We start from the raw sequence: 16,910 nt of genomic DNA, 5'->3' as shown, positions 1-16,910 counted from the left end.
TTCAGGCGCTTGAACGAAACAAGTGGCCTCCTGGCTCGTTGGGCATTGCTGCTGCAGCATTACGATTCACCGTTCGCTACCACAAGGGTAAGAACAATGCTACAGCCAACGCACTACCACGTGCTCCAGTCCGACATGAAAGTCACGCAACTAGCTCGGAACGAACTGAGAGCGAGACACTTGTGCTAATGGAAACAGCGGAGCAAAGGTTAGTTCAAGGCAAAAGCGTGAACCACGTAGAGGATGTCGATAGTGAAGGGATTGTTTTCAGCAGAAAAGAACTCTTGGAAGCTCAGCAGAAAGATTCGTTTCATCGAGAGATGTTTGACGGGCTTCAGGAGCCAGGTGGCTGTGAGGCCACCATGCACATGGGGGCAGCTGGTATTGCTGTAGGTGCGGAGCGCTCGGCAACAGCTGGTAGTGCTGTGAGCTCGCAGGATTCTTATCTGTTGAATTCTTTCTGATGGAGTCCTGCTGAGGTACACCCATCCAAGGATGACACAAGTGAGTCATCCAAGGTCTTGAAACCACGCACATTGAGAGGAGCACATATTCGCTACTTTCATGATTCGTGCATTGCCGGGCATGCGAGCAGCCCTAAGACTTATGCCAAGTTGTGTGGCCTCGTTACCTGGCCAGGCATGATGCGAGATGTGATTCACTACACCCGTTCATGTCGTGTGTGCCAAAGCGTCAAGCCTTAAGGTGGACATCCACCCTGCCTCATGCAACCGATTAACAGCCAGACTCCCTGGCAAATCGCGTCGAGTGACGTAATGGGCCCGCACCCCACAAATCCTAGCAGAAACCAGTTCTTGCTGGTGATCACGGATCACTTCGCTAAATGGGTGGAATTTTTCCCGCATAGAAAGCTGATGGCTCGAGTGATTGTAGAGAGGTTGATGGAGGTTTTCACCAAATGTTCGGGTTCCTTTTAAAATACCATAGTTCGAATTATTGAGGTTTTTTTGTACGTTACAGTTAAAGTGGCTGAGGGCTCCATTGTGCCCAAAATATCAAACAAGCACTCCTCAAATTGACAAGTCACTAATGCCTGGGAGGCTGCAACTCACCTCATCCGGGCACATAGCTGGCTGCTCTTTCTCCTCTGGCTCCAATTCTGGCTCTTCCTCTTTCACTGCACACTCAGCCCAGCCTGTAAAACACCACAGTTAGCAGAAAATATTTTGCTGGAGTATTACACAGCTCAAACACTATGCCTAATGGACGTATTTGGGCAATTCTTCTGCCACACAACAGCAATCGTCATCTGGCGGCTTTGTGTACTGTTTCTACAGTGCACTTACTACTTGGCTATCAAGAGTGTTGCGCGCCGCTGATTGATAGCCAAACATTCTTCATGATTGGGAAATACCACATGTGAGGAATTAACGCAAGAACAGTAGGCAAGACAGGCAACAATCATTGCTACGTAGAAGAATGACTCCCCAAATACAACCAGTTAGCTTACAGAGGAGGCCACACGCAGCACAGGCACCGATAGTGCAGGACCGGCTAAAAAGGAGTTCTTTAACTACTTTATAAAGTAGATACATATGCCCGAAATTTCAGTCGCCGTTCAACACAGTTTCTATGTAGTGCAGTTCCATGGAGTAGTTCACATGATGTAGGAGGCCTGAAAAGTTCAGAGGCGACTTTCCGGAATAATGCATTCACCTCCCAGCTTTCTTTCGTTTTCTGACTTCATTTTGTTGCTAAAGTGCACATTTGGCTGCTAGCCTATCAATATGCTTCGTTCACATGCCTCGTTTCCCCGATACATGCGGCTGCTAGCTCAACATGTTTTTGCACGTATGCAGGCTTCGAAAAATGTTTTAGTTTACAGAGCAGCAATCCTTACAGAGCACATATTTGTCAACCATGATTTAAGCTACAAGCTGTCTATGCCATTCCTGCAATACTAAAGGGTACTATAGGAACAAACAGTAGCAAGATTCAAAACAAGACGTTGCCAGACCTGCTGGTGGCCAGCCAAACAAGCATTTTTCATGTTTGCAACTTGCTTGAGAACATATGAATGAACTCACCAAATAATTATTATAGCACACATGGTAATTAAGATGCCCTCTTTACACATCTGGTCAAGAAGGAAGAATCTTATTTTTATACTAATCCTTGCCGTAGCGTCACCCTTCAGAATTCTCCCTGCATAAACTTTTTGTTTTGGCCTAGAGTGATCTATAGGCAATGCCTCACATATCTGCCTACTCTATATTATCCCTTTCTCTAAGCAATTAAAAATTTATTGAAGCCTTTTATTTGTAAGCACGATAAATTTTTTTCTATTATGCTATAACAAACAAATCAGCTTCCTTGGTAAGCACAACAGAAATACCGTGAGTATCTGCATTCCCGAGTCGGAATTTTGCGGCAGCTTTTATGCAAGATGAGCGCTCAAAGAAGCGTTGACGTGGAGTCGAAACACGGCAGATATTGAATAAAAAGAAACAGGATCGATGCTATCTTTTTTCCACTACCTTGGCTTTTGCTTCGTCTCTAAACTAACAAGCTCCACTTATTGATTTATTTATTACATATACCTACAGTGCCCGAGTTGGGCATTATCATAGGAAATCAATTACACAAAATATTACAATTAAATGTAACAAGTCATCCACTTGCCCAATGTTGGCTAAAGCAAACTTTAGATTTAGAGCAGTTTAATTGGAAGACGGCGGCACTTATATAATTAAAGGTTTTGAATTTTAAATAGAACACTCCACGTCTTGTGCAGCTAAACAAAAAAAAAGAAGAGGTGACAGTCATTTCTTCTTGCCCTTTACAGTTAAACTTCTGGAGGGTGTGTAAAAACTGCATTAACTATTCCACTTGTAGGCTCAGAGGCTGCTGAAGATTGCCAAGTTTCCGTCTATTTGCAACATATTTACTGTAACATGCCCCTGTTTGTGCTTTTTTGGTGATCGCCTTTCAACAGCAACAAAATATTGCAAAGGTATAGCTTAGGCACAAAGTGCAGTTCCACTTATCGTAAGCTTCTGAAATGGTATAGTATTGTGAATTGTATTCAGGGTGCACGTGCAACACTTGGAGTATTCGAGTAAATAAGGCAATTTAAACGAGTTACGTTGCAATTGTCCTCTCAGATTGGTCACCCCAGTTTGGCAGGCCATGAGAGAGGCTCACATTTCTGAACTTGGTCACTGGCATCAAACGCTGCTGGGCGTAGCGTGCCATCCAGTGTGAAGCTGTCGTGAGGATGGTACTTCTCCTGAGGATCAGGTGGCAGAGGTCCACCATGCACCACCTGCAGTCCCAGAGCAGTGAAAGCCTCAGCTTGCTTGGGCCGTGTACTGTTATAACCATGCACACTCACAAATAAAACACCTTTTGCCATATGAGCCAAATGTTATTACATTAAAAGGAGCAAGAAATCTTACGTCAAATGACAGAAACGACTAAAAGCCCTTCATAATATCAACATTACGTACAAAGCGAGTAGGCTGACAGGTATGCTGACCAAAATTTTCTCAATATTAGTGTTTGTAGCAGGAGAAGACACGTGAGACGACATCGTGAAGGAGGCCGACGGGGCCCTGCCAATCTCGCCACTTTTATTCCTCAAACAGAATAGAGCAGCGGCGGATGCCAGCGTCCGACACGCCTGGTGCGTGAACCTATTCCGTTGCTCGCGCAGCTCGAACTAAACATGAACTGCGCAAGAGGCGCGGCACGGTGTCTAAGAAATGATGATGATGAGAAATTGCTAGCACGACGCTACAGATTGCTCCCCTACTCCCCAACCCCCACAGAAATGAAACCGGAATGAAACAAATAAGAGAATATCTACAAGTGGGTTACAAAACGGTCCGTGAGCAGTCTAGGTCATTAACAGGAAGGCACTATTGGCAACCAGTGAGTCTCTGGCGGGCGACACTGTGAATGGCGCAGAGGGTGATGGTCGTGACGAAGGAACACTTCGGTGCAGTCGGTTGTCGCACGCACTCGAGCACTGATGTATGAAGGATGAATTGTAGCATGAGTGTAGAACAGCCAGTCCAGTGGGTCTAGATGTACGTCCATGTTGCTTCTGGAGGGAGCCTTGATGGGGAGTACGGTCCATGCAGATAATGTGTGCTGGTAGCGTTGCTTGCGGCAGCACATTACCGGCTGCAGCAGCTGCGTGGTCTGCAGAGTAGGGTGCAGACGAGTTGGTAGTCGTGTGCTGTGGACAGAGTCATACCTGCCAAACTGAAGCATTCTGAATCCGGGAGATTTTCGCAGCGGAGGGGGGGGGGGGGGGGGGCTGAATTATTTGCTCCTATTTTTTTGTGGCACAAAAAAATAACACCAGAACAAACAAACAAAAAAAACATCGGCGCGGGCGGGGGTGGGGGGTCTCAATCGCAAGTGCAAGCATCAGCATTGGGGTCGGCTTGGAGTGGCCGAACACATGAAGGTAGGGTTTCCCACTAAGGTGAGAGTCTCAAAGGATTAACACAACTAGCAGAATATTTCCTTCAAAACAGATTGTGTACAGTCAAACCTCAATATATCGAACACGGATATATCGAATTATTGCCTATATCAAACGGTTCCTAGATCACGCGGGAAATCGCATGCATTATTGATTTTTTATTTCAAACAAAGTTTGACATATAATGGATATATCGAACTCAGCCACCCCAAACCGCCCGCGCTCCATTGACAGGCGGCGAACTTTCCCGCAACTCTCGAAAGTAGCGGTAGAGCGGCGGGCGTTTACGAATGCTACACACATCGATGGCGCCAAGAGCACCACTTTTAAGGTAGCGGCGTATGCGCGCCGCAGCCTTGCAGCTTGCAGTCGTTGCAGTCTCTATGGTGTCAACGGCACACTGCGCACTTGTTGCAAGCTCCTCCCCCGTAGCATCGGCAGGCATCGGTCGTTGTGCTCGCAGTGTTCGTACGTTCGGAGTTAGGCCTGTCGCACGCTGTGGTGCACTACAGGCCTAACGGCGGAGCTCATGGCAGCGCTCACGGATGTGGAGATTGTCGCCAAAGCTACTGCTGAGCAGCCAAATGAAGACTCTGCCGAGGTGGATCCCGCAAGCGCTGATGGTGCCCCGCTCCCGACATCAGCTGAGGTCGTAGCTGCCTTGACCCTTGCGCGCCGCCACTGCGGCGCGATTGAAGACACCGGCCTATCACTTATGGATCGCCTGGACTATATTGAGGACGCAGTCGTCAAACACGCCATGGCCAACAAAAAGGAGGCTGCTCTTTTTCAATATCTTAAACCAACACAATAAATACTATGTTTGAATCTTCAAGTGAGTATTTACTGCACCACGCATGAACGGTTCGTTGGTTGTTTTCAGCAAGCTGTTGACGCATTTTTTCCGTGATTTTTTTTATATCGAATTCTGGATATATCAAACTATTTCGCGATTGCCGCGCCGTTCGATATATCGAGCTTCGACTGTATGTCTTACTGGGACACCCGTGAACAGACGGGAGGGCGCAGCTGGCTGCCCCAAAAACTCGGGTCAAGGCTTTGCTCCCTACTAGATTCTTTAGACAGGAATGCCAAAACGTGTCTGGCCCCTTTGTTATTGACAGTCTAGGCTGGTCTTTTGCCGTCGCCGCCACCGTCGTCATTCACTGTATATGTACACTTATCTATATATATTAACACTCTAGAAACAAACAGCCGCGCTCGGTGCCCAGCTTGTCGCAATGTGCCGACGGGCGCTTATCTCTGATGCGTACTTTGCCCCGCGGAGGGGGGGGGAGGAGGGATTGATGCTTGTGCGCGCGCTTATGTTTCTGTGGGGATAATCGTGTGTCTTCGGCTTTCACTGGTACGATTGCGTTATTTGCCGGGCCCACAAAGGTATCTTCGGTCTACGCACAGGCCCCGTTTGCGAAAAGAGCGCGCTTTTCATACACAGCGAGGTATAGGGACACTTGTTAGTGTGTACTCATCCGTACCTGTGATTATGTATCGAGCACCGCTTTTTTTTTTAAACAGCACATTACGTGTTGTGCGGTAAACGTTTTAGTTCGGTCACGTTTTGTGTGTATTGTTTTCGTGTATAATTTGTGCGTGAGCAGCGCACTGCACGTTTTGATCTGCTTGCCGTTCTCGGTGTGACATTCCAAGTTGTTGCTATCGCATTCATTGCTTCGCCCCTGCGGCGAAACTGACTTTTTTTACGTATTTACTGCCTTTAGTCTGCTGCTGCATGCCCTTGGAGCTCGTAGATCGCTATCGCGCCGCCACGACCACAGTGTTGTGCGTGGCGGTAGCGGCAAATGGTAGTTCATTTTTCAATCCACGTGCACTTGACTGCGCACACGTCTTCAAAACAAAGTCGTTTTATGTCGTCTACGATCGTATCTGACGCGATATTATCCGCAGGGTTTGCGGAAAGCAGCGTTGCTTTGACTGGTTGAGTGTTGGACGCACGCACACTTTCGGCAATCTGTCAGTTACGTCGTCGCCATACATGATCGCATCAAAAGCGACCACGGTTTCGTCGACAGCAGTTGTGGCAACGACAATCACGCACACTATAAAAGACAGAGCGTGCACCGGTCGCATGTGTACTTCAGAAGCTTCGAGTACGCTGCTCTTGGCCTTCGTTTGACAATTTCCGTACTAAAGTTCGTATCACCTGCCGCGATGAGAAAATGTGTTGGGAACATTCGAATTTAGGCCCAATAGACATAATAAAATTTCTCTGAGGAATTTCACGAATTTGTATCTGCCGCGGTTTCCCATCACTGAGATTCCACTGCACGTTTAGATGAACGCCTCTTAAACTTATTCATAATAAAATGAAGTAGGTTCAAAAAGCATGGAGCGAATTGAGGTGCTTTTTTGTCAAGACGGCCGGATCACGCACAAAAATTTCGATTTCCGGGAGATTTTCATGACAACCGTACAAACGGAAGAAACAGTCCAAATCCAGGAGACTTGGCAGGTATGCAGACTTAGTGCGACATGGCTTAGCGTGATGGCGAGCCGACTCGGAGAGCGAGGATAGATGGCTTTCTCTGGCCTTTCATTACGTGTAATTTTTAGGCATACGCTGATCAGTCGACGCGGTGTTCGTGCCAGTGCCGATGTTGGGCGACGCAAGATTGAGCAGCAGGTCTGTGGCATGGCAGTTGTTAGGGGCAGTCCAGGACGTTGAAATTTTCAAGCACGTGTGCAGGGCGGCAGGCGGGTGCTCTACTTGCATGTTTTCAAGTACTGTTACAACAGACTTTTATGGAAACGCTGAATAGGTCTGTTATAACCGTAGAGAATCACAAGTCATATACGATTTCATTCACAATGGGGCATAAAAAAGTTGCTGTTTTGGAAATCCCTTTTCAGTGTCCAGAGCCTTTTCTCTATCTGATCACATAATATCTTTACTGAAAACTACGTACAAGTGCTATAAAAAGCTTTTTGCGCTTGCGAAGGTGGTGAAAACTTTCATGAAAGTAAAAAAAAAAAAAGGAGTTTTTAAAATTTTGTAGCTTTCCGACGGCACAACTGCCATTACCATTTTGGGCTCGTCATAAAAGTATTTTGTAAATAGTATTCCGTGTTCAAAAAGCGGATGTTTGAAATTCATTCAGAGGATTCCAATTGGCTGCTTCTGCCATATTACTCAAGTATGCCTCGCTAGTTCGATACTCGTTCCAGATATGCCTTCAGGATAGCGACGTCTGCTTCTAGTGCGTCGCAAGGTCACAGCCGTCTAAAATTGCACTACTTAGTGACATTTTCGAGCTCGTTGTGTGTTCACGGGTTGTTAAGGCAGCTACAAGGGGAAGTTCAGTCTTCAGATTACGATCGCACATCGTACTCGTCACGAACATCGCACACGCGTGTATCGAATTGAATGGCATAGTGTTGACTCGTTGGCGAAAAAGTTCTACTATCAGCGCTTCAGACCTTGCAACCAAGACCCCCAGGGGACAGATTTTTGTACGCGCGATCGAGCATGTCATACTTTGAAACATCAAGCACCACGGCCATGCACATCGCAGCCCCGCTTTTTGCTTGAGTCATGGTTAAGCCCAACTCCGCCTCAAACTTGGCAGGCAAGCCCGTTGCGCTAGTGGATATGCGAAAGCGAAGAAGCCGTAATGTGTTTTGTCACAAGCAACAAATCAGATCAGCCGCTGGCTTCCTAGAACCGCGAATATTGTGCATCGATAGCGAACCCCAGCCATGCTCGCCACACACCGAACGATCGGAACAGCGGTGGCAGTGGCCAGCAATTTTGTGCGTCAGCGCCATAAGGTGCAAAATCATGCATGCTGCGTGCGGATTTTTCGACGCCGTAGCTACGCATAACTAATCATTAACAGATCGGAGATATGCGGCCTTCGTTCTTAAATTCGTACGTCGATATCTGCGGACTTATTCCCGTCCCGAAACTATGCCAAGCGATGTTTGAAATCGGAAGGTATTGAATTTAAGATGTCCGCGGAAGAAGAGTCCACCGTAAAGGAATCCTGACCACCTTGCCGTTATCACATTTTCATATCTCACAATCATCTCACAATCATATCTGAATGTCCTTTGTACCAGAATCCATAGTAAACGATGATCAATCAATAACAAATAGGAAGGTCGGCATAATGCAGCAAATTAGTATGTAGTAACTCAATGTCTATTGTAAGCAGATCCGTTGTAATGAGGTTACACTGTATACGCATACTGCTGATTGTGCAGTCTCCCACAATAAAATACCGATTATAGTGCGGTTGCCAGAAAATATTTGTGACAAGACAGTAGCAAGTGTGCGTCTGAAAGGAGGCGTGCTGGATGCGCCGTTGGGGAGCGAGCAACAAGGTCATTACAGAGGAGGACAAGACGTAGAGGGAAGAAAAAGAAAAGAAAAAAAGGCCCTGGCACACTGCGTGAGTAGCCTTTGCACCGGCGGCAACGTTGCTACATTGCATGCGTCACTAGTGTGACTGTGGCCGCGCACGGCTTATCGACTATGCTTAACAGTTTCCTGTTGGGAAAAGTGTCATCATTATCCAACTTGCTACAGATATTGTACAGTGCAGTCCACTTATAACGATACCACATATAACGATATATCGGTTATAACGATGGGTCTACTTAACAGTCTCATATTATGCATTGGGGCTATGGGGAAAAAAACCATATATAACGATATGTTATCCACCGCATATCGGATACAACGATGAAAAGTTCGCCGTGGACGGCATGTTTCATTCAGAATAACTGTAACATTTAGATTGATAAGTTCCTCTGAAACGAACTATGCCGAGACAAGACGAAAAGTTAGCGTAGGCGAGTACGTATCTGCCGCCACTGCAGCACAGCGCCGGCAGCGCGTCCCGGCCGTTCAAAAAGCCGAGGAGAGCATCGCGAGTTGGCGCGACGCGCTATAGTTGGCGCGAGCTGTGTCACGTTTTGCGCCTCGCCGCGCGTCGACCGCGGAGAGGCTGAGAGAATTTAAAAAAAAAAATGCAAAAAGCAAAGCGCCGCGGCGGCATCAGGGCGGGGCCTCGTTGGCATTCCGGCTGTGTACCTCTGGCTGTGCTTTCTTCCTCCCACTGCTCCCACCCCGCCGTCGGTCAGTCTCTCTTCCTCAGCGTTCGCGCCAGCAACGTCTAGAGCGGAGCAGAGACAACCCTCTATGGCGCCGACGAAGCGAAAGGCCGTGTCGCTTGAGACAAAGTCGAATATTTTGCAGGATTCGCGACGCGGTTTTAAACTGAGCGCCCTCGTAAAAAAATACAAGCTCGGCCAGTCGACGATCTCGACCATCCTCAAAGCCGGAAGCACCGCGCTTTTGAAGGCTGGAACCAGTGGCCGAACCCGTGATGCGTTCTTCGGAGTAACAAATAAAGTCTTGTTTTTGACATCCTACTATCTACAATATTTATTAATTGGTGAAAATAGCGAAATGAAGCCTGGAGCTACAGAAGGTACGTCCGGCGACGATTTTTTGGCGGCAGTCCAGATATAACGATCACCGGTTATAACGATCATATTTTTAGGTTTTCTCGATATCGTTATAAGTGGACTGCACTGTATTTGCTGTCGCGTTCATAAATTCAAAATTCTTGACAGCTCTATCACGCGAGTTTTCGCCTTTGCTGCCAGTGCACAGTGCCAAACTCGGCAGATTTTCGTCATCCTTGATCTCTCGGCCACTTAGAACAAACTTCGCATCATGCACCCTGTTATTCATTCAGTGCTAGAGTGCAATCTTTTCAATGCTGGATCTTCATGTCTTGGGCAACATTCCCCCGATATATAAGTTGCAGTATGGTACAAAATCAAGGAAACTCTTTGTGGTGGCTGCACTTGACCTGAAGGAATACATATTGCTGATGAAAATTAGGGTGGCATGTGTAGCACTTGAGCAGTGGTTCCCGATTCACAGGAGCGCGCCCGGGAAGTCATACAATCAGCATCTTTCAGCAAGCGAAATTTTGGACACGATTCAACATAGTTTCTGCGTAACATGCATAATCAAGGCGGTTTGAGAAAGAGCCGACAAATATTCGTGGTTTTCTTTCATTAAACTCTCCCCTCCTGTTCGTAATCATTATGTTGATAACGTGTGTCTTCAGACATTAAATTTTTTTTTAACATTTGGAAATTTAAATGGTTCTACGCAGCAGGCATCGCATTTTTCGATTCTCAGACACTGCACGCTCAACACATTGAGGACCTTCCGTGCAGTAATTGTCTTTCGCTTTGTGCCTACTGCTGACTCGTATAGATGGCACAGCTCATCAGGTGGCGTTCAACTCGCTGCTTTTTTCTCGCCATCTCCAATTCTTGTGTACAAGCTGAAATAAAGACTTCATTGATTGTTGTTTTTCACAAGTGCAGCCCTTAAAGGGCCCGTAAACCACCCAAAGGTCGAAATTCAGTTGTTGCAGGGAAATTAAGCACGAGCGTATGACAAACACAGAGCCGTGAGAATGTTTCAAAACGGCGCAGTAATAGCGGAGTTAGATGTGTTTGATTGTCGAAGCCGTGACAATCACACCTTTCGCTCTCTCCTGCGCTTCCTTCCGCTGGTATCCTCTCCCACGTTGCTTTGCCCTCTCGCAGAGCCCCTCTCTCAATCTCGCGTGGCATACGTCATCGCTGACGCGCTGTTGAAACACAGTCTACTTCCGGTTGCCACGACTCCAACCGTCGACTCCGTCAGTTGCGTGCTTGTTGGCGAACCATGACTGTCGTAATTGTGCCGGTATGGAACCTGCGTTGCGCATATGTCTTCAAAGGAGTGCCAATGCCATAGACCGGTATGGGGACACGCCATGCCCCGCAAGTGTTACACGCAGGCAGGCAACACGACGAACAACAACAAGCAGCGTGGACAGCTGCTTGCAGACTGATTGGAAATCCTAGGCTCTTGCTCGAAAGCATATTTGGCATATTTGGCTCGGAGCGCCAGAGATGTGGCACGGCACGTCATGCTGAGGCCCGAAAGGCCCGGAAAGGAGGAGGAATTGTTTCTTAGAATGTGTGGTGCGCCGGCAGCTCGTAGCGCTGCCTCGTGCAGAATTGTTGATCGCAACGGCATTCTTCACACGATGCGCACGTTTACTTGAAATGCTTGAAGAAATATTGGACGTGGTTTACGGGCCCTTTAAAAAAGGTTCTTTTAATCATAGTGCAGTACCACTTATTGCGCGGATATTCCTGACTCACGCGGCATACGTTATAAGCAGTCTACACTGTATACTTCCCAATAATACAAAGCGATTACCCAAACGTGCCTCCATCTCCACCTGTGTCCACTGCAAGGCGGCCTAGGGCATCGACGATTGCGCATCGCTTGCTGAAACCTAAAGAACCTGACGTTTCAGCGTTGCCGCTGATATTAAAATGAATTTCACCGGCTATCACAACGACTATTGTGCCGTTAGTAAATGCAGGACCTCAACGCTCAACTGGTGATTACATGCTTGCTATAATAGTGATTATATCCGAGTTTATTAGTTATGTTACAATGATGATTTATTATTTCTAAATCCATTGCTTCTGCTGCCCAGTCCCTCGTGCAGAAGATGATGGGACAACAAACGAGAACTCTGGTGCCAATACCTACCAGCCCTTTAGAATCGAAAAGTTTTCCAGCGGACGTCGTACAGGGCCGCCTTTAAGAAATACGCCGACGACAGAACACATACTACAATGGCGGTAGTAGGAACCTACCACCTGTGAGGCCACGCCAGCAGGTCACGGTATACGACACACACCAGAAGACCTGGGCTCCTGCAGTTCTGATTAGACCAATCGAGGAATACTGCTCGGTGATCGTGAAAACTGAATACGGCCGTGAACTTCGACATACAAGGAAGCACATCTGCCAGGTTGATCCGCAACACGAGTCCAGGCCGCCACACACTAGCCTTGTCCCTCAAGAGGGACCGTGCTCAACGCTGCCTCTACGATAAAGCACAAAACAGCAATGCACAAATTAGCATAAGTTTAGCCTCCACTTGAGAGACATTAAACCTGTGCTAATTTGGCTGTGAAAGATGTAGTAATTAATTATATGTGGAGTTTAACATCCCAAACCACCATATGATTACGAGTGACGCGGAAGACGTAGTAAGGCTCGTAAAGTGCCACGTCACTGTTTATGCCATTACTATGCATGCACTGCCGCAGTTGCATATGCAATCGCTCTTGTTTTTACAATAAAGTTGTTCATCCCTTGACCCCAACTTGCACACACTTGCTATTTCTATACTGCTGTTTTCCTCCAAGCTGTGTGAATTGTGAATTGCTTTGAGGTGTTTGTGTCAATTTCATGCTGCTATTGGCAGAGGTGTAGCTGACATGAGACTTATCTTTGTCCCTTGTAGCCTAAAACTCGCTGCCATCCAGACTCTACACAAGCTACAACATAAGAGCATCCAGCTCTAAATGCTAGGGCGACTGCAGGAGTTCTAGCGGAGTGACTGCCATAGTGTGAGGGGCAATCCAGAAGAAGAAACCAGTTAACATGCACGAATTTGTGTTTTCAATTATGTAAAATCCACTACAACATAGACAGCAGTACACAGGTTATTTCTTCAATTTATTACTTCTTTTCCTTACATTTATGAGTTTTACCTAAAATAAAATATCATTAGCAATGCACCACGATAACACTCTCAGCCTTTTCTTCCACTGAGCATATGATGTCACGTGGTTGTGCCAGTTATGAACACACGTCAAACCAGTAAAAATTGAAGTCCTCATTGGGCAAACCAGGGCTCAGAAAATAAATATTTGCAGCACAACAACAGCAGCAAGCAGTTGTCAGCAATATAGTATACACTAAAATGCATCACCTTTTATATACGCAGCATTGTTCAACCCAGCTTAATCTCTGGTTCTCATGCAAGCTCCCCGATACACCTCACCTACACGCATTAAACGTGCAATCCAAACATTTGAAAACATTCAAGAAAGTTCTAATACATTTAAGTGTACTGTTAGAGCAACCTGTATTATTGAACAGCCCGTGTAAATGTTTTAGACAGTGAAACCCAGTCTCCACGAAATAGGACAAGTACATGTGTCAACAATCCTTGCTCTTGATTAATTCTTTCTTTTTCTATCGGTTCGTAGAGTGGCACCTGTGGTGGCACTGCGGTCAGTGTTGCCTTCAGACAAAAGACAACACTTGTAGGCTTGGTGAGGTTTAGCAGAAAATTATCCTGCCGTCTGGTTGCCTTGCCACAGCTTCTAATTAATAAATGATAGCCACCCAACAGCTTTATGTGGTTTACACATGGCCAGCCAGCCATTAAAAATTTCAATCATGCTGAGCGTCCACTTACCTTGAAATTATAGTGGGAATCAAAAGGCTGTACACGGTGAAAGAAAACTGTGCAAAATTACACAAACTCTGTTATAACCAATAACTAACCTCGCCTACTGATGTTGTGCGCTTGGACTCGACCAGCACCTGGGAGCGTCCCACCCGCAGGGCACCAAGCAGCTCCGGAGGGGAGGCACGGTCCAGCACCAGTGCCTGCCCACTGGTACGCAGCCCCAGGTTCAATGCGAACAGTTCCACCTCGGAGGTCGAGTCAAAGCCCAGCTGCCGTCTAAGCAGCTCCAGCGAGAACTGCGCATCAACCAGGCTTCGTACAGGATTTCAAGAAAATATTCGACTTTTCAAAGACCTTCAAAAATATTTAAGGAACATGATGTTCATTCGCCGTGAGCTCTATTGCACAAAGCAAAGGATGTCCAGTCCACTTTTTTAATAGTTCCATTAGCCTAGAAATTCGAAAGCTCAGGGGACGTCTTTCAGTTTCTTTTTTTATTTCCGCCTTAACACTATCAAGTTCATCAATCTTAATCTTCAGTCTTCCGCAGGCTGTTGAAATGCGCTAGGCTAGTGGCCGTGACCAGTGAGAGCACACTGTACTTTTTTAAGAAATTTGCCAAGGAATACCACTAAAAGCAAAGACAAAAGAAAACCTTTCAAACACTAATACAGTCAAATCTTATCTATACGTACCCGCTTTAAAAGTACTAGTGTCGTAGTTGTGACGAATCCCCGACTGAGTACCATAGAGACTAATAGATTCATGAACCACTTAAGTTGTAGTGGTTCGTTTTGTGCTTACCGGTTAGAGCGTACCAACTGCGTGCTGGGATAACCTTTTGGCCCATAAAAGTTTACGGCCCAGCTGAACTTGCAGACACCAACAAGTGCCGCAAACAGTTTCCCGTCATTCTAATAGATCTGCTAATCAATTACTCTGACTTCCGTGCAATCGCGACAATGATTTAAGGGAAAAAAATGTAGGTGAGATGGTGACCACAGACAAGTAAACCTATTGTTATTGAAAAACTTTATCATAGTAAGTATCCCAGTGGTAAGAATGCCTTCCAGCAATTTGGAGTAGCCATTGGAGCAGGCAGACTCTGCTTTTAGAGTAGCTGCCTTTGCAATTGGAGCACAAATGGGCTTTGCACTACACAATCAGATGAAGAAAAATTAGCTTTAATTAAGTTTATTCTTACCTCAGTTTACATAATCATTTATACAGAAGCAGCAAGCCCACAAAATAAGCACAGAAATAAACCGAAGTAGGATTACATACAGAAGCGCTGACATAAGATCGTGAAGAATATACCACCAAGCTACCTACCGCTCGAACTTCACAGCAGCACACAAACACATTCACACGTGCACAATTATTCAGGACTTGGTACAGTAAGATTTTATTAATACGTACATACATGATGAGAACCTGGCAGGAACACACCGAACTACGCACTACACGTAATATGCTTTAACCATCAAGTGCATAAGCGTGCTCAGGGTTACTCTTCGCAAGGGTGGGGGTGGAAGCAAATTTTGTCGCAGTGCCCCCATGCTATTAAGTCAATATACAGGGCTGGCTTTGCCCCCCCTCCGCCTCACATGCGCACACCTATGACCATGTACCAATTCGCATTTCTTTATGAGCACCATCACCGCTAAGGATGGAATAAATACAGTGCCACAGCAAGTATTGGATAAAGTGGCCACCATGAAGCCATTTTCAGAAAATGATTGGCATTCCCTCACGAACATCTGATGACACGCGGCGGCGACACCAAAGAGCGTTTCGAAGCTACAGCAGAATACGGGATATGCAGCCAATGCAGCGACTGACATAGGGACGAGAAGAACAGGATTGGCTGTCCGTGGTATATGTGTACCGCGATCTTCTACTTAGCGAAAATTAGCAGTTTTTTTGAGACGCAGTACTGCCACAGGAAGCCGATCATATACAGGCTAGTTGCGTGCAGCGCTTCGCCTACTTGATGTACACACAGTGTCTAGCTGCTTGCGCCTACTTCACTTCAAGACCATCCACAGATACGGTGAGAAGTTCGTTGCGTTAACACGATGATGCAAGGTTTCTGCAAGCGATGCTCTAGCAGTCCTGGCAGCAGACGGAAGACGGTTTGGGCTGTTGCCTCATAAAAGTGTGTGCAAGGCTTGCTGTCTCGATGCTCATCAACTCTGCAACAGCGAGCTGCTTTCGTTTCTGCAAAGTGGTGCACGCTGAACACGGTCCCCCACAATGGTTCAGGAAGCAGCGATCAGCGCCTGAGCGCTCTCAGATAGTCACCGGCTACTAGAAGTAGCCGGTGACTATCTGACTATATATATATGCGTGCAGCAGGCTTAAAGCAGCACTACGACTTACATGTCGCTTTTTGTTTGTCGGCGATAAGTAATACTGGCGCGCTTTTCAGTAGTCGCCACATCACCTTTGTTGTTTGCCAATAGTTACTAGAAAAGCGAGGTCATGTCAGTCAGCCCGTAGTTCGCAGCTAAAGAAAGACATCGCTATGCTCCCTACCCCTGATGTTGGTAGTGCTCATCAAAATTTATTTTAAACAAAATTTACAGGAATAAAATTTTCCACATAAAAAAAAAAGGCACTGGATCACATAATTAACTGTCTCATGTATTTTTAGCATGACGGCTTTCATGCTTAATTTACGACTGAGTGTTCCCAAAATCGCTTTTTGTCAATTTCACAAGAATTTTTCTCAACAAATGTTTGTTTATAGGCATTTAAAATATTTTTAGCAAATAGTAAAGTTTTGCAGCTGGAACGTTGCACCAGTTTTTACAAAAATTGCCCGATTAGCGAGGTTTCTTGCTTCCTGGCTAAGTCTATTTAGGCTGCAGAAGTAATATATGGTTTTAGTTGTGACGTCACATGAAAGAACAATGGCAGTATAAACCTTTAAAACCAAATGTGTCGCCATATTCAGTTTGAAGGTTGCATACACATAATTTATTCATCCCTAATTCACTTAAAATCTCTCTCACATAGTTACCTTTCAGCTCAATTTTTTTTCAGCAGAATCACTGGTGGTCGAATTTTGGGCTGGGACTTTGAATGACCCAACTTTTACTTAAAGGGGG

General features: G+C 46.1%; 1 protein-coding gene across 4 annotated transcripts in view; it reads right to left on the bottom strand.

Annotated features, from left to right (window-relative positions):
• Positions 1-16,910, bottom strand: part of xmas (RRM_XMAS2 and SAC3_GANP domain-containing protein xmas) — a 417,359-nt gene that overhangs the window by 231,341 nt on the left and 169,108 nt on the right. For 3 of the 4 annotated variants that reach the window (XM_075896259.1, XM_075896258.1, XM_075896260.1), the window contains exons 11-13: positions 13,893-14,093; positions 3,166-3,286; positions 1,074-1,156 (exon numbers count right to left, since the gene is read on the bottom strand). In XM_075896259.1, the coding sequence (XP_075752374.1) occupies positions 1,074-1,156; positions 3,166-3,286; positions 13,893-14,093 (405 nt within the window). The remainder of the gene's footprint in view (positions 1-1,073; positions 1,157-3,165; positions 3,287-13,892; positions 14,094-16,910) is intronic. The other variant, XM_075896261.1, reaches the window with a different exon arrangement.

The sequence above is a fragment of the Rhipicephalus microplus genome, chromosome 5 (genome assembly GCF_043290135.1).
Source record: "Rhipicephalus microplus isolate Deutch F79 chromosome 5, USDA_Rmic, whole genome shotgun sequence".
NCBI lineage: Eukaryota > Metazoa > Arthropoda > Arachnida > Ixodida > Ixodidae > Rhipicephalus > Rhipicephalus microplus.
Note: the sequence above shows the minus strand (reverse complement) of the source record. Positions and strands in the feature narration are given on the sequence as shown.